Genomic DNA, 18,413 nt, shown 5'->3' with positions numbered 1-18,413 from the left:
TTAAATACAAATACAAATGAGAACAGTTATCAACTACCAACTAGGTAACCATTTTATTATGGTTAAATATACATAAAGTATATCATTTTAACATTTTAAAACGTACGGGTCAGTGGCATTAAGCACAATCACAACTTTGTACAATCATCACCATTATCCATTTCTAGAACTTAAAAAAAAAATTAGCTATATTAACAAAAATTTTCCCACAAGGCCCTTTACTGGTTCGTGGGCTGATGAAACCAAAAGTGCGGTGTTGTGACTCCTGCCAGGAGTGATTCTCACCTTCACCTGTGCCAGTCCTCACTATGAACAGAAGAGCAGATTACTTGGTTACTGAGGAAGAGATCAGTCTTACTAGAGGACCATCAGGCCTGGGCTTCAACATCATCGGTAGGACAGATCAGCAGTATGTCTCCAATGACAGTAGCATCTTCATCAGCCACATCAAAGAGAACAGGGCTGTGGCCCTGGATGGGTGGCTCCAGGAGGGTGATAAGATCTGCTCGGTCAATGGCCGAGACCTAAAGAATCTGCTGCACCATGATGCCATAGACCTTTTCCATAATGCAGGCTATGCTGTGTCCATGAGAGTGCAGCACAGGTTACAGGTGCAGAATGGGACCAGTTTAGTTCAGTCGCTCAGTCATGTCCGACTCTTTGTGACCCCATGAATCGCAGCACGCCAGGCTTCCCTGTTCATCGCCAATTCCCGGAGTTCACCCAGACTCATGTGCATCAAGTCAGTGGTGCCATCCAGCCACCTCATCCTCTGTCGTCCCCTTCTCCTGCCCCCAATCCCTCCCAGCATCAGGGTCTTTTCCAGTGAGTCAACTCTTCACATGAGGTGGCCAAAGTACTGGAGTTTCAGCTTCAGCTTCAGCTTCAGTCCTGATCTCCAGGACTGATCTCCTTCAGAATGGACTGGTTGGATCTCCTTGCAGTCCAAGGGACTCTCAAGAGTCTTCTCCAACACCACAGTCCAAAAGCATCAATTCTTCGGCGCTCAGCTTTCTTCACAGTCCAACTCACATCCATAAGTGACCACTGGAAAAACAATAGCCTTGACTAGACGGACCTTAGTTGGCAAAGTAATGTCTCTGCTTTTGAATATGCTATCTAGGTTGGTCATAACTTTCCTTCCAAGGAGTAAGCGTCTTTCAATTTCATGGCTGCAGTCACCATCTGCAGTGATCTTGGAGCCCCAAAAAATAAAGTCTGACACTGTTTTCACTGTTTCCCCATCTATTTCCCATGAAGTGATGAGACCAGATGCCATAATCTTCGTTTTCTGAATGTTGAGCTTGAAGCCAACTTTTTCACTCTCTTCTTTCACTTTCATCAAGAGGCTTTTAGTTCCTCTTCACTTTCTGCCATAAGGGTGGTGTCATCTGCATATCTGAGGTTACTGATATTTCTCCCGGCAATCTTGATTCCAGCTTGTGCTTCTTCCAGCCCAGCGTTTCTCATGATGTGCTCTTCATATAAGTTAAATAAGCAGGGTGACAATATACAGCCTTGATGTACTCCTTTTCCTATTTGGAACCAGAATGGGCGCATAGGACCTCAAGGTGAAGGGGAGCCAAGTGGTATTACCATAACTGTGGTGCTGGTGCCTTTGCCCTCACCATGGTGGCAACCTGGGCCTTCACAAGATACCAGCAATAACTTTGAAAAACTTGCTTTCTTCCAGTGTTCCCAGAGAAGACACATTTCTCTCTTTCTCTCACCCTCCTCTCCTGCCAGTCTTCCATAACTTTCCCTCTACATAGCCAGCTCATGATTTAAAGAGACTGCTACCCAACGAGAATCTTCCTATTCAAAATCTCTGAATCCTCATATTCTTATGGGAGAGTAAAGGCATTGTTTGAAGGAAACCTGAAAGAAGGACTTGCCTAGAAAAGAGAGTTATATATTTTACTAGGACCGCCAATAAAAGTTCAGCTTTCAAAAATGGGAAAGGTCCAGTCTTCCCATCACCCTGCAGTATTCCTTTTTTTATTATCTGGTGTGCGTCAAACGCCAGCTGTAATAAAAGGAAAAAAGGATTTTTCTCTTAAAGAAATTTCCCACAAGGAAAGCACCAGATTGTTTCACTGTAGTATTTTATCAAACTTTTTAGGAAAAATAACATGAATCTTTTAATTAAAACTTTAAAAACTCATTTATTAAAAAGAAAAACATGGAATATTTGCCAAATTACTTTATCTGGCTATCAAAAATCTGATGTTAAAACCAGACAAACACATTACAGAGAACAGAATTGCAAACCAATAGTCTACATGTACATAAGTACAGAAATCCATAACAAAGTAATGGCCTATCAAATTCAGAAAATAAAAATGTTTTACTATATCATGAGAAAGAAGAGCTGTCCATCCTAGGAATATAAGGTTAGTTTAACACTTTAAAAACAATCATAGACTGCAATTTAAAAATTTGGTTAGCTTTTTAAAAATTATTGAAGTATAGTTGCTATACAATATTATTTATTATAGGCATACAATATAGTGGTTTGCAAATTTCAAGGGTTATGCTTTTTATAGTTATAAAATATTGGCTATATTCTCCATGTTGTACCATACGTCTTTGTAGTTTATTTTATACCTAATAGTTTGTACCTCTAAATCCCCCAGCTTTATAGTTATGTATCGTTAGTGCTGAAAGGAAATAGTACATGTAATGAAGAGGCTTTAAAAGTCAAAAATTGCAGATTTTGTGAATGAGAGGTAGGAAAGATATGAATCCATCCCAATATCAAGCTTCAGGAAGGTAAATATGGCCAAAAGCAGTTCCAGGTTGTTTGTTTCCTAAGTCCAGCCCTTAACTTATAAATCATAACCTGAGTATGTACAAGACTTTGCTAACAAGCAACCCAAACAGTTAGTAACACCGAGTAACCAAGATGGAACGACTGGAAATCACTACTCTTGCTCTTGTGATTTGTGTCACTTGCCTGGTTTTTCTTTTTGTGTGGAAGAAAAGTCACAAAGGTTTGGGAAAGCTCCCTCCTGGTCCAGCTCCGCTTCCCATCATTGGGAATCTGATGCAACTAAACCTCAAGGACATCCCTGCATCTCTTTCCAAGGTAAGGGGGTTTTATTAGGGGCTGGTCGTCTCCAGATGGAGGGGGGTCAGCTTCAGATTATTTTTGTGTCATCTTTAAGTTTTCTTATTAATAGTTTTACTCACTGCTAAGTCACTTTGGTGTATCTATTTGAGTATTACAAGACAGATGTTCTCCCCCACCCCCTTTATTTTTTTCTGAATTGGATCACTTTAGAGGTGATAGTCAAGTGTGTTAACCTGACCTGAGAATTGAATTCCAGTGAATGGGAAAATTCTGAAGTCAGAACATATTTTAACCAAAAGTCTTCTAATCCTCTCTGCATATAACACGAACCAAAAGACAAGCAAATGTAAAAAAAAAAAAAAAAACTAAATAATGTCTTTTTATATTATTATTACTATTTCAGACTAATCTATGGGATAATTTGTGATCCTCCTTTTGAAGAGCGATCCTCATGTCTTGCTCTGACACAACTCAGCTCTGCTCCCTGACTGACATTCACTCCTTTGAGTTCACTGTGCAAGTATACATTCTCCAAAAAGTCCCTAATTACTGTCCTCTGACCAATGAATAAAGAAAGTACGATGTGCACACACACACACACACACACACACACAGAGGAATATTATTTCCCCTTAATGAAGGAGGAAATCCTGTCACTGACAACAACATGGATGAACCTGGAGGATATCCTAAATTATAGAAGCCAGACACAGAAGGACAAATACTGTATGAACTCACTCACATGGGGACTCTAAAAGAGTCACAGAAGTAGGGAGTAGAATGGTGGTTGCCAGGGACTGGGGGAGGAAGAGAAATAGGGTGATGTTCAACATTGCTGTAAAAAAGGAAAGTCAAGTTGCCATAGCTAAAAGGGAATGGAATCCAGGGCATAAGCTGGAGAATTGGGCCTCTTTTGGAGCATGGAGAGTCATTTATATGAACAGAAAACTATGTGTGTGGGTACAGATTCAAGTGACCAAGAAGCTATGGTAGAAGCACACGGACAATCTCTTCTATTATTTCTATTATCTCTGTGAAATAGGGAGCAACATCATCAGCTGAGGGTGAGGTTGGAAGACAAGGGCCTGATATTTTGTGCCCCAAAATACAGAGAGACACTCTGTCAGAGGAACCAAGAAAATAGTTTCATTTTCCTTGGACAGAGAAAATAAAGTGGCAAAATTCTCTACCATTTAAGTGTAAGTTTTTAAAAGTGTAGGAATGGCAGAAAGAAAAGAGGTGGCAATTTCAGTAAGTTTTGCCATTTAAGAATTTTACTTAAAAAAGTGGAAGGTTGTAATACACGTATGGATCTTTAAATGTAATTTTATTTGTTTTCAACTATTTAGAACATGAACACGTTTCCGTACCATCATACATCTTCACATAAGTACTTTCAAATGGCTACTTTAAATTCACATGCATGGATGTAAAATACATTTGAAAATGAATCCCTAGCTGGCAGCTGTTTTAGTACTCTATTTTTCCCCTTGACACAATGCTATCATAAATATATAGATTTCATTCTTTTTAATACCTACTAAGTAAGCTCTCTTTCTCTTATCATGTCTGCTTCTTTCTCATCTTTAGTTTTATCTTAAACATCACCTCCTCATAGAATTTTCATCTATTTTATCAAGTTTTCCCATTATCATCTAGCATAAGTACATTCTTTACCACTTTCATAGAATCATGTGCAGCTTGTATTGCAAATGTAGCTTGTTTTATGCCTGTTACTTCCACTAGACTGTAAGTTCCGTGAGGGTTCCTGGCACAATGTCTGACAGAATATAATTGCTTAGTGAATATTTATATTGCTCAATGGTTGCATGTATAGATGAAGGAAAGAATGAATCCATGACTGTAGCCCAGGTTAAATTACTGAAAGGAACTTAATGAAGCAAAGTCTAAGCTACGTGTGAATCATTAGTTAATTCTCACCGAAGCCTCCAATGGAGAGATTTCACAATAGCCCTTATAGTTGTTTGCATCTCTTTACAGTTGGCCAAACAATATGGCCCTGTTTACACTCTGTACCTTGGATCCCAGACCACGGTGGTCTTACATGGATATGAGGCGGCGAAGGAAGCTCTAATTGACCAAGGTGATGAATTCCTTGGCAGAGCACATATTCCTATTATTGACGATACCCAGAGAGGATATGGTATGTTTCAAAATACAAGTTAATTCTTTTTAGCAAAAAAGTGTGATTAACCTAATGAGTATCTATTTTGCAACAAGCGATAAATTAGATGCTGCAGTACTGCACTGCAATTCAGATACTGACTACTCAGAGTTAGTCCATACTCCATACGTTAAGTGTGTGTGTGTCTCTGTGTGTGTGCGTGTGCACGCGCATGCTAAGTCACTTCAGTCATGTCCCGTTTTTTGTGACCCTATGGACTGTGGCCTGCTAGACTTCTCTGTTCATGGAATTCCCCAGCCAAGAATACTGGAGTGGGTTGCCATGCCCTTCTCCAGGGGATCTTCCCGACACAGGAGTCAAACCCAGGTCTCTTATGTCTCCTACAATGGCAGGCAGTTTCTCTACCACTAGTGACCACCTGGTAAGCCTTACGTTAAGGGCATCATTCTCCAAAAGACTACCCTCGCTTCTGATGTCAGCCACAAGTCCAGGGGTCTCCAGATTACCCACACTTATAACCAGCTGGCTAAAAATGCAGGGTTTCCATGACCCGCTAGGTTCAATAATTCACTTGAATGACTCAACAGAACTCAGGAAGATGCTATACTTACAACCACAATTCTATTACATATGAAAGCTACAAATGGAGAGACGTGTGGGACAAGGTTTAGGAGTGCCCCAAATGCAGAGCATCTATATTCTCTTGCAAGGAATCAGAATGCGTTACCCATTCAATGTGTTGGTATATTCACCAACCCAGAATCTCATCAGAGCTTTGGTGTCTGGAGGTTTTCACTGGAACTTCATTACTTGAGCACAGTTGATTGATTGATTGGCCATCTGATAGAACTCAGTCTCTAGCTTCTTCCATTCCTTGAAAGCCCTAAGGTCTGGCCGATATCACTTGGGTGAAAGCTTCAGTTCTCTAAATACCAAGTTCATCTTTCTGGCATGGCCAACTCCATCTCGACACTGTTTAGGAATCTACCATGAGTCACCTCTTTATCATAAACTCAAGTGTGATCCCAGAGGCTCAGCATGAACAACAAACTTCTGTGTTAGAAGTGGGAAAATCCAAGGATTTAGAAGCTGTGTCCCATGAATGGGGACAAAAAACAGATTTTTTTTTTTTTTGGTACAACAGATACTCTGATAATTCTATTGAGATAAACATCAAAAACAGACTCCAAGTTCCCTTTAAGGTAAATCTGCAAATATGATTGTGATTTTTAAAAAAGCAATCTGGGAACATTTTGAAAATAACAGTTGTTACCCAAAGGTCTTAGGATTTAGAGAGCCATGCTTAGGGTGTCATTTCACAGGGTACAAAGATTGCGGTGGCATAGTGGCAGCAACAACAAACAGATGACTAGGTACAGAAATTACTGTGTTTTCAATGTCAGCTCCTGGTTTGGGGTTGGTGGAGGGGTGGAGAGGTGGGAGTGAGGGGGTGGAGAGAGGGTGGTAAGATCAGAGCGGTAACACACAGAGCTACAATGGTACTTAGTCAAGCTCAAGTTCTTCAGTGGGACAACAGGCTCACAGATAATTATTTTCTTACTATGTTTCAAAACTTAGACATATGACGTATTACACAATTAAAAAAACCTAGGACAGCCTGAAAACCTCCTCTCATCCATTTAAAATTGTAAAATTGCAAGCCCCAAAGAAATAGAAACTTAAGTCTTTTCAAAGCATATTTATGAATAATTAATTAAATATTATGCAGTGTACTAAGTGATGAAAAAGAAACAATTTTTAATCTCTCTTACAGTAGATATACATGCTTACCTAAAGAAACAACTAAACCTTCCCTCTATTTCTTCCCTTTTTTTAAAAAACAAGTTGATGACGCTGGCTGTGTGTGAGCTTTGGAATTAATTTTTTGTTTCTTTATATTTGTATCTGCAGAGTCTTCACTGCTGTGCAGGCTTTTCCCTAGTTGCAGCAAGTGGGGCTGCTCCTAGTTGTGGTGTGTGGGCTTCGCATAGCAGTGGCTTCTCTTGTTGGGGAGCACGGGCTCTGGGGCACGCAGACTTCTGTAGTTGCGCCATGTGGGCTCAGTAGTTGCAGGTCCTGGTCTCTTGGGCACAGGCTCAATACTTGTGGTGCATGGGATTTTTTGTTCTGTGCCATGTGGGATATATCCCTGCTAGGGATTGAACCCATGTCTCCAGCATTGGCGGGCAGACTCTTTACCACTACCACCAGGGAAACCCTGAAATTAATTTTTAACTGGATGCCCTTATTGGGCTGGATTGAGCTCAGTTCAGTTCAGTTCAGTTGCTCAGTCGTGTCCAGCTCTTTGGAGACCCCATGAACCACAGCATGCCAGGCCTCCCTGTCCATCACCAACTCCCGGAGTTCACTCAGACTCATGTTCATTGAGTTGGTGATGCCATTCAGCCATCGCATCCTCGGTTGTCCCCTTTTCCTCCTGCCCCCAATCCCTCCCAGCATCAGAGTCTTCTCCAATGAGTCAACTCTTCGCATGAGGTGGCCAAAGTATTGGAGTTTCAGCTTCAGCATCAGTCCTCCCAATGAACATCCAGGACTTATCTCCTTTAGGATGGACTGGTTGGATCTCCTTGCAGTCCAAGGGACTCTCAAGAGTCTTCTCCAACACCACAGTTCAAAAGCATCAATTCTTTAGCGCTCAGCTTTCTTCAGAGTTCAACTCTCACACCCATACCTGACTACTGGAAAAACCATAGCCTTGGCTAGACAGACCTTTGTTGACAAAGTAATGCCTCTGCTTTTTAATATGCTGTCTAGGCTTATCATAACTTTCCTTTCAAGGAGTAAGCGTCTTTTAATTTTGTGGCTGCCATCACCATCTGCAGTGATTTTGGAGCCCCAAAAAATAAAGTCAGCCACTATTTCCACTGTTTCCCCATCTATTTGCCATGAAGTGATGGAACTGGGTGCCATGATCTTAGTTTTCTGAATGTTGAGATTCAAGCCAACTTTTTCACTCTCCTCTTTCACTTTCATCAAGAGGCTTTTTAGTTCCTCCTCACTTTCTGCCATAAGGGTGGCGTCATCTGCATATCTGAGGTTATTGATATTTCTCCTGGCAATCTTGATTTCAGCTTGTGTTTCTTCCAGCCCAGTGTTTCTCATGATGTATATAAGTTTCCGCATATAAGTTAAATAAGCAGGGTGACAATATACAGCCTTGACATACTCCTTTTCCTATTTGGAACCAGTCTGTTGTTCCATGTTCAGTTCTAACTGTTGCTTCCTGATCTGCATACATATTTCTCAAGAGGCATGTCAGGTGGTCTGGTATTCCCATCTCTTTCAGAATTTTCCACAGTTTGTTGCGATACACAGTCAAAAGCTTTGGCATAGTCAATAAAGCAGAAATAGATGTTTTTTTGGAATTCTCTTGCTTTTTTGATGATCTGGCAATTTGATGTTGGCAATTTGATCCCTGTTCCTGTGCCTTTTCTAAAACCAGCTTGAACATCTGGAAGTTCATGGTTCATGTATTGCTGAAGCCTGGCTTGGAGAATTTTGAGCATTACTTTCCTAGCATGTGAGATGAGTGCAATTGTGTGACTGAGCTCAAGAGGGGGGAAAAGATTGCCATTTTCACAACTCTGAGAATATTGGTTTTTCAACCTTCCTATAAAATTATTGTTACAGGCTTCTCACTTGCCTGTAATGGGAACTGGTGGTTGGTTGGTTTAGTCACTAACTTTTGTCCAACTCTTGTGACCCCATGTGCCGGGAGCCAGCGTGAGGAACTCCACCCATGGCAAAGGTCATGAGGAAGGAGGCTTGGCATACGCAAAGGCGGGATCGAGCCTCAGGAGACCCCCTGTTCCCGAGCATCTACCCCCAAAACCAGAGTCTGCCTACTTTACTGCTTCATGCTCTCACCTACACCTCTGACTTTACGGGGGGCTGTCCCCCACCACCTCTCTCTGAGAAGGAGTTAACTTAGAGCTCCAGTTAATAAATTCCTGCGCGTGACAAGAGTGTTTCAACTTACAAACTCCTCTGAAAGTTCTGTAGCTTGCCTGACAGGTTCGTCCAGCCACATGTGATTGTTCACAGCTCCCCAACTGTGAGAGGCACAAGATGCTTTAAACTTTCTAAATACAGACTCTTTTGAGAAGTTAGAAAATTATTAGTATAGTATTAGTGGTGAAGGATTTTCATTTGTTGCGCCAATATTTGCTGCCGAGTCTCCATATTCCGTGCCCTTATACACATAAATGAATATAACTAGCATATAGGAGAAATAGGTATTAACCTTTGATATTAATCATGTTAAACTTTAGGCTAACTAAATTCCTTTCTTAATTGTAACCCACTGCACCTTCACCCTATAGGAATGCAACTTTATCTGGTGCCTGGTATAAGAAAAATCACCCCTGGAAAATAGGTTTTCTGGTTGACTGACCATTATCAGAAAGAAAGGGCCATAAAATGTAAGCAGGCCTCATGGCCAGAAGATGATGTAAAGCCACCTAAGACCTTTTGTATACATTTATATGAAGCACCTGATTTTGATAAAGGTCAGGTCTACTGACCCTGTGTGACTTTGTATTCTATCTCTATGTATAACAAAAAGTATATAAGCAAACCTGGAAAATAAAGAAAACGGATCAGTTCCTGGAAAGACTGATTCCCCCGTGTTGTTCTTTCTTGTTCTCCATTTTTCTGGCTGAATTCCCATCTGGAGCGTGGATGCCCACCAAGACTGCTAATTATGCCTGGCCTTCTAAGATCTGACCGGGGAGGCCTTAGTGTCTCCTCTCCTTCGGGAGAACAGAAAGATGCCTGTGGCCTACATAGGTGGTGCAAACCTCTTGTCTCGAGGTTTTATTGGTATTCCACATAAACCAAGTTTTTCAGCCCCTTGTCTCCACTGATTTTTCCCACTGAGCTATCCTTATTAAGTCTCTCTTTATATCTTTAATTAATACTTAATTAAGCTATTGTTTTCCTGATCGCCGACGCCGTCTCCCCTTTGAATTCCCTGGATCCCCTGGGGCTGGACCCCAGCACCCATGGACTGTGGCTTGCCAGGCTCCTAGCCTATGGGATTCTCTAGGCAAGAATACTGGAGTGGGTTGCCATTAATTCAGCTTTTCTTTTCCTAAAACTTTCTATCCTGGAAAATAACAAAGAGAAAAACCATTCACTGGTATTTTAGTTTTCCTTCTGCATTAGTTTCCTGGGGCTGTCATAATAAAGTACCAAAAATTGGGTACAAACCGTAGGATGGCAGAATTTTATTGTTTTATAGTTTTGGAGCCTAGAAATCTGAGATCAAGACGTTGGTGAGGTTGGTTCCTTCCAAGAGCTGTGAGGAAGAAAAGGTTTCATGCTTCTCTCCTAGCTTCTAGTGCTTTTATGGTAAACTTTTTTGTTCCTTGACTCATAGAGGTATCACCTTAATCTCTGATTCATGTTCACATGGTATTCTCTGTTGTTTGCATGTCTCTGTGTCCAAGTTTCCCCTTTCTAGAAGCATACAGTCATGTTTGAACATTCTTTGGCATTGCCTTTCTTTGGGATTGGAATGAAAACTGACCTTTGCAAGTCCTGTGACCACTGCTGAGTTTCCAAGTTTGCTGGCATATTGAGTGCAGCACTGTAACAACATCATCTTTTAGGATCTGAAATAGCTCAACTGGAATTCCATCACCTCCGCTAGCTTTGTCTGTAGTGATGCTTCCTGAGGCCCACTTGACTTCACATTCCAGGATGTCTGGCTCTAGATGAGTGATCACACCATTGTGGTTATCTGAGTCATGAAGATCTTTTTGTATAGTTCTTCTGTGTATCCTTGCCACCTCTTCTTACTGTCTTCTGCTTCTGTTAGGTCCATACCATTTCTGTCTTTTATTGTACCCATCTTTACATGAAATGTTCCCTTGGTATCTCTAGTTTTCGTGAAGAAATCTCTAGTCTTTCCCATCCTATTGCTTTCCTCTATTTCTTTGCATTGATCACCGAGGAAGGCATTCTTATTCTCCCTGCTATTCTTTGGAACTCTAAATTCAAATGGGTATATCTTTCCTTTTCTCCTTTGCCTTTTGTGTCTTTTCTTTTCTCAGCTATTTGTCAGGCCTCCTCAGACAGCCATTTTGCCTTTTTGTGTTTTGAGGTGTTTTTTTTTGTTTTTTTGTTTTTTGTTTTTTTTTTGCCTTGGGGATGGTCTTGATCACTGCCTCCTGTACAATGTCATGAACCTTTGTCCATAGTTCTTCAGGCACTCTATCAGATCTAATCCCTTGAATCTATTTGTCACTTCCACTGTATAATGATAAGGGATTTAATTTAGGTCATACCTGAATGGTCCAGTGGTTTTCCCTACTGTCTTCAACTTAAGTCTGAATTCGGCAATAAGGAGTTCATGATCTGAGCTACAGTCAGCTCCCAGTCTTGTTTTTGCTGTTTGTATAGAGCTTCTCCATCTTTGGCTGCAAATAATATAATCAATCTGATTTGATATTGACCATCTGGTAATGTCCTTGTGTAGTCTTCTCTTGTGTTGTTAGAAGAGGGTGTTTGCTATGACCAGTGCTTTCTCTTGGTTTACTATGACCAGTAAGTGAACTGTGAACATTCAGATGTTCGAAATGGATTTAGAAAAGGCAGAGGAACCAGAGATCAAATTGCCAACATCCACTGGATCATCAAAAAAGCAAAAAAGAGAGTCCCAGAAAAACATCTACTTCTGCTTCATTGACGATGCCAAAGCCTTTGGTTGTGTGTATCGTAACAAACTGTGGAAAATTCTTAAAGAGATGGGAATACCAGACCACCTTACCTGCCCCCTGAGAAATCTGTATGAAGGTCAAGAAGCAATAGTTAGAACTGGACATGGAACAACAGACTGGTTCCAAATTGGGAAAGGAGTAAGTCAAGGCTGTATATTGTCACCCTACTTATTTAACTTATATGCAGAGTACATAATGAGAAATGCTGGGCTGGATGAAGCACAAACTAGAATCAAGACTGCCGGGAAAAATACCAATAACCTCAGATATGCAGATGACATCACCCTTACGGCAGAAAGTGAAGAGGAGCTGAAGAGCCTCTTGATGAAAGTGAAAGAGGAGAGTGAAAAAGTTGGCTTAAAGCTCAACATTCAGAAAACTAAGATCATGGCATTTGGTTCCATCACTTCATGGCATAGATGGGGAAACAATGGAAACAGTGACAGACTTTATTTTGGGGGGCTCCAAAATCACTGCAGGTGGTGACTGCAGCCATGAAATTAAAAGACGCTTACTCCTTGGAAGGAAAGTTATGACCAACCTAGACAGCCTGTTAAAAAGCAGAGACGTTACCTTGCCAACAAATGTCCGTCTAGTCAAAGCTATGGTTTTCCAGTAGTTGTGTATTGATGTGGGAGTTGGACCATAAAGAAAGCTGAGTGCTGTAGAATTGATGCTTTTGAACTGTGGTGTTGGAGAAGACTCTTGAGAGTGCCTTGGACAGCAAGGAGATCCAACCAGTCCATCCTAAAGAAGATCAGTCCTGGGTATTCATTGGAAGGACTGATGCTGAAGTTGAAACTCCAATACTTTGGCCACCTAATGCGAAGAACTGACTCATCTGAAAAGACCCTGATGCTGGAAAAGATTGAAGGCAGGAGGAGAAGGGGATGTCAGAGGATGAAAAGTTTGGATGGCATCACCCACTCTATGGATGTGAGTTTGAGCAAGCTCTGGGAATTGGTGATAGACAGGGAAGCCTGACGTGCTGCAGTCCATGGGTTGCAGTCAGACACAACTGAGCAACTGAACCTAATTCAACAGTCATATTGGATTGTACCCACCCTAATCTCATTTTGCTTCCCTCATAGCTCAGTTGGTAAAGAATCTGCCTGCAATGCAGGAGACCCCAGTTCAATTCCTGATTTGGGAAGATCTGCTGGAGAACAAATAGGCTGCCCTCTCCAGTATTCTTGGGCTTCTCTTGTGGCTCAGCTGGTAAAGAATCTGCCTGCAATGCAGGAGACCTGGGTTTGATCCCTGTGTTGGGAAGATCCCCTGGAGAAGGGAAAGGCTACCCACTCCAGTATGCTGGCCTGGAGAATTCCATGGATTGTATAGTCCATGGGGTCGCAAAGAGTCGGACACATAGACTGAGTGACTTTCACTTTCACTAATCTTGTTTTAACTTGATTACCTCTGCAAAGATCCTATTTCCAAATAAGGTCATTATATTGGCTGTAATGACCTTATTTAGAAATAAGGCTGTAATTAATAGATACCAGGACCAGGACATCAACAGTATTTTGAGGGGAAACAATTCAACCCATAACAGCTTTGTAAATGAAATATCTACTAAAATGATAGATAGCTTTCTGGCCTAGTGATCTTTGAACTCTGTAGTACAGCACTGCAGATTTTGTGTCTAACTAATCAAGTTGTTAAAATATTTCCTGTTAACCATCAACTTTCAGAAGGAATGATGCTAAAGCTGAAACTCCAGTACTTTGGCCACCTCATGTGAAGAGCTGACTCATTGGAAAAGAGACAGAGGATGACTCACCCTCACAGAGGATGAGATGGCTGGATGGCATAATTGACTCAATGGATGTGAATCTGAGCGAACTCCAGGAGTTGGTGATGGACAGGGAGGCCTGGTGTGCTGCGATTCATGGGGTCGCAAAGAGTCGGACACGACTGAGCGACTGAACTGAACTGAACCATCAACTCACTATTTTACCCAGTATCTTAATCTTTAAACGTTTATCTCATTGATGGATTGCAACAGCTCAAGTCCTTACTTTACCTTACTCATTGAATCTATACACCAGTTTTAGATGCCATTGTTCACTCACTAAAATACAAAATTTAAAATAACTTAGTACTGTTAAAGGTATGGCTAAATAGCCATTCATTCTTTCCCTGCTGCTGCTGCTGCTGCTGCTGCTGCTAAGTCACTTCAGTTGTGTCCGACCCTGTGTGATCCCATAGACGGCAGCCCACCAGGCTCCCCCGTCCCTGGGATTTTCCAGGCAAGAACACTGGAGTGGGTTGCCATTTCCTTCTTCAATGCATGAAAGTGAAAAGTGAAAGTGAAGTCGCTCAGTCGTGTCTGACTCTTAGCGACCTCGTGGACTGCAGCCTACCAGCCTTCTCTGCTCATGGGATTTTCCAGGCAAGAGTACTGGAGTGGGTTGCCATTGCCTTCTCTGCATTCTTTCCCTGGAGGAGTGCAGATGCTAGAACATTTTTGGAAAGTAATCTACTATATCTATGGACATATAAACTGTAGACACCTATAGAGGAACCTAGTTTACATAAATAGAAGTAAACAGCTATGTAATCATTCACCCATGCACATACTTGCCCCAAAACAGTGAGTGTGGAGAGGGTGTTGCTTCCTTGGAACACCACCCACTAGCAGGAATGCAGGTGTGATAAAGAAGTATATGTTTTAAAATATATTTACATTATAGGTATACATTCTGAACAAAGTGAGAAAAATAGGAAAGTATTCCAGTTATCCCTTGTGTAACAAACCACCCCAGACTCAGATGTAAAACAGTACCCTCCACCCCCCAGCCTTTTTAATGCTCAGGGACTCTGTGATCAGGAATTTGAATTAGGCATAGTGGAAGTGGCTCTTCTCTGATCCACAAGGCCTTGGGCCTTAGCAGATATCCTTCTGTTTTTCCCAAATAAAGCTGCTAAAGGTGATTCCATTCAAATAGCTGAGGGCTGAAATCACCTGGAGGCTTCTTCACTTACAAGTCTGGCTTTTGGGCAAGGATGACCCAAAGGTTGAGCTCAGCTGGGCCTGTCAACAGAGCATCTGCCAGTGGCCTGCCCACGTAGCTTGGGCTTCTTGCTGGTACCTGGAGTCCAGGAGGGGGCATCCTGAGGAATTATGTGAGCATTCCAAGCTGTGAAGCTTCTTCAGACCAAATCTCAGAACACAGAACCATTTTATTCATTGCAAGTAATTCCCAAAAGTCAACCCTAATCCAAATGGACAGGAATTAGGTTTCCTTTCTTGATGGGGAAGTGGTGGTAGGCACACTACAGAAGAGAAATGAAGGGTGAGAGATATGGTTGTGGTTCACTCTGGAAAAGCAATCTGCCCTCAACAAACAGGTGGAAGAGGAAAGTGTCACCTTAGCACTGATACAAGAAAACCTGACAAACAGAAGTTTAAGTGGGAGCCAAGTGTTCTGCAGTGGAGGCTAGAATTAGAGAGACTTCAGCACTGAGTCACAGACAGTTCAGTTCAGTTCAGTTCAGTCACTCAGTCGTGTCCAACTCTTTGCGACCCCATGAATCGCAGCACGCCAGGCCTCCCTGTCCATCACCAACTCCCGGAGTTCACTCAGACTCATGTCCATCGAGTCAGTGATGCCATCCAGCCATCTCATCCTCAGTCGTCCCCTTCTCCTCCTGCCCCCAATCCCTCCCAGCATAAGTCTTTTCCAATGAATCAACTCTTCGCATGTGGTGGCCAAAGTACTGGAGCTTCAGCTTTAGCATTATTCCTTCCAAAGAAATCCCAGGACTGATCTCCTTCAGAATGGACTGGTTGGATCTCCTTGCAGTCCAAGGGACTCTCAAGAGTCTTCTCCAACACCACAATTCAAAAGCATCAATTCTTCGGCACTCAGCCTTCTTCACAGTCCAACTCTCACATCCATTCATGACCACAGGAAAAACCATATCCTTGACTAGATGGACCTTAGTCGGCAAAGTAATCTCTGCTTTTGAATATGCTATCTAGGTTGGTCATAACTTTTCTTCCAAGGAGGAAGCGTCTTTTAATTTCATGGCTGCAATCACCATCTGCAGTGATTTTGGAGCCCCCAAAAATAAAGTCTGACACTGTTTCCCCTGTTTCCCCATCTATTTCCCATGAAGTGATGGGACCGGATGCCATGATCTTCGTTTTCTGAATGTTGAGCTTTAAACCAACTTTTTCGCTCTCCTCTTTCATTTTCATCAAGAGGCTTTTTAGTTCCTCTTCACTTTCTGCCATAAGGGTGGCATCATCTGCATATCTGAGGTTATTGATATTTCTCCCAGCAATCTTGATTCCAGCTTGTGTTTCTTCCAGTCCAGCGTTTCTCATGATGTACTCTGCATATAAGTTAAATAAGCAGGGTGACAATATTCAGCCTTGAGTCACAGACAACCCTGGACCAAAACTGAACTCCCTTCATAGAAAAAAAGAGACTGACTTCTGTGTGTGAGCTTCATGTGTATAATCTCAGATCTCGACTCCCCAAAAGCTTTTGAATTTGGAAATAGGGATATAGGTTCAGTCACTGGATCAGAAAGATCCCCTGGAGAAGGAAATGGCATTTCCCAGGCAAGAATACTGGAGTGGGTTGCCATTTCACTGAGTTGGACACAACTTAATGATTACACAACAACAACAAGATGTCGGATTTCCCTCTGAAATAGATATTATCAAGAGCCTTGACCTTAAACTTTTAACTGACAGCATCAGTGAATCAAAGCAGCTTTCACATAGCTCATTTACTGTAATCAGTCCCTAGAAAATATTTTAGCACTCTCCCGCCATCACCTTTACGTGGCATCTACTCCAGCCCTGAAAGAATTCAACCATGTTCTCTGTGTTTGTACTCAGAAGATAAACACAGCTAGAGAAATTCTCTCCATAATTACACTGACTTCCCTTTAAATTAATACCTTTAAACCTCAATTAGCCACTTACTACATGTTTCTCTGTCTGGCTCCTTTTTCTACTCTGTGAGACTCTTTATTCCTCATATTCACACCCCCACTATGCATTTCCTCTCTTAGAACCATTGTATCATAACTCATTGTAACAACAGAAGCATCAGAAAGGAATTTTCTGTTTCTTAACATTTTATCTGTAGGTCTATCTGCCTCTGCACCCACATTCTGCTTTTTTCCCTGTGTTACAGTAGACAAAGTGTCCACATGTGCCCTAGATCCTACAGCATCTCACCTTCCCAAGGATCTTACTTCTTTGGTAATGCTTTCTCCATCCCAGATTATCCATCGCCCTCTTCTTGTCTTAAAAGCCACTTGCCTTTTTCCCTTATTTGCTCTGGTTCCCAGGGCTACAAATACTGCAGGCTGAAATTCCCACAGCTGGCTCTGGCTGAGATCAACCAAAGAGAGGAACTGGCAAGAGGTTGGGGAATGGAAGGAGAGCCGGAGGTCCCCCTGTCTGTGCCTCAGATAGCATCTCTTACAAGAGCTGCATGTCCCCCATAACTCCAGCTCCTTCAGAACAGGACCACTCTGGTTCCAGTTCTGGCCAGGTAACCCCAGCCATTGAGCTCCTTTGTCCCTTCCATGCGAAGATGGCAGCAGTTTTCTTCTGTTGATAATTATCAGTTGTCTGGCTGTCCCTGGTTTAACCTCTCAGTGTTTCCATCACCCTAAAACAAATTCCCTGGATTAAATTTCCTTTGTTTTAAACACTTAGAGAGGCTTCTCTTTTCTTGGTTGGATTGTGACTGATAAACTCACTCTCCACTGGACCATTCCCAGGAGCATGTGAATATTCCATAGCACTCACCTCACAAGCCCCTTTAGTTACTGTCCCAGGTTTATTGCCCCTTAACAACCAAACTTCTCCAGAGAGACATTCACAATGATGGAGGAATTTGTTTGTAGAAACTATCTTGAGAGATAATACAAGATGTGGGAAAATATAAACATGAATATTCACAGTAGTAATATTTTTAGGATCTGCTATATGCATAGCAGGTGTCAACTAAACAAAAAGTGCACAACGTGAGAGCTGTGAGTTCACTTTTATTTGGGGACTTACTGAGGCCTAGAGCTCAGGAGACAGCCCCTCAGATAGCTCTGAAGAACTCTGAAGAGCTAGACGCAGAGGTCAGTATATAAAAGGATTCGGTGAAGGGGGTACTTGCAATCAACACCCATCTCGGTACAAGGCTGCTCCTAGTCACAAGGATCAGATGTCTCCTGAAGTGATTTTAGTGCTTTTCTAAGGATGAGAAAATGAATGAAATTGAGTTCATAAAATTTTCTCCTGAAAATATCTAACTATATGAAGGCCCATTCTGTCTGTTTCCCCAGAGCACAGGGTACCTCATCCCTGATCTCCACCCTGAATGCCTTTCAGTGACTGCAGTAGCTAATGATCTAACCCTTGTAGAGTGGGATGGTGAGCAAAATGCCTTTGTTGGCACAGGAGAGCAATGAAAATTTATTAAAT

The 18,413-nt window shown here is 41.9% G+C and overlaps 1 protein-coding gene and 1 pseudogene across 1 annotated transcript in view; both read left to right on the top strand.

Annotated features, from left to right (window-relative positions):
* The first annotated feature begins 308 nt into the window (after positions 1-308).
* Positions 309-1,796, top strand: LOC101120790 (synaptojanin-2-binding protein-like; annotated as a pseudogene).
* A 1,085-nt stretch (positions 1,797-2,881) lies between these two features.
* Positions 2,882-18,413, top strand: part of LOC101120535 (cytochrome P450 2C23-like) — a 29,572-nt gene continuing 14,040 nt past the window's right edge. Inside the window, 2 exon segments of the mRNA XM_004020107.6 lie at positions 2,882-3,088; positions 5,075-5,237. Of these exon segments, the coding sequence (XP_004020156.2) occupies positions 2,906-3,088; positions 5,075-5,237 (346 nt within the window). The 5' untranslated portion in view covers positions 2,882-2,905.

This window comes from Ovis aries, chromosome 22 (assembly GCF_016772045.2).
Source record: "Ovis aries strain OAR_USU_Benz2616 breed Rambouillet chromosome 22, ARS-UI_Ramb_v3.0, whole genome shotgun sequence".
NCBI classification, from domain to species: Eukaryota; Metazoa; Chordata; class Mammalia; order Artiodactyla; family Bovidae; genus Ovis; species Ovis aries.
This window is presented reverse-complemented; position numbering and strand designations above follow the sequence as displayed.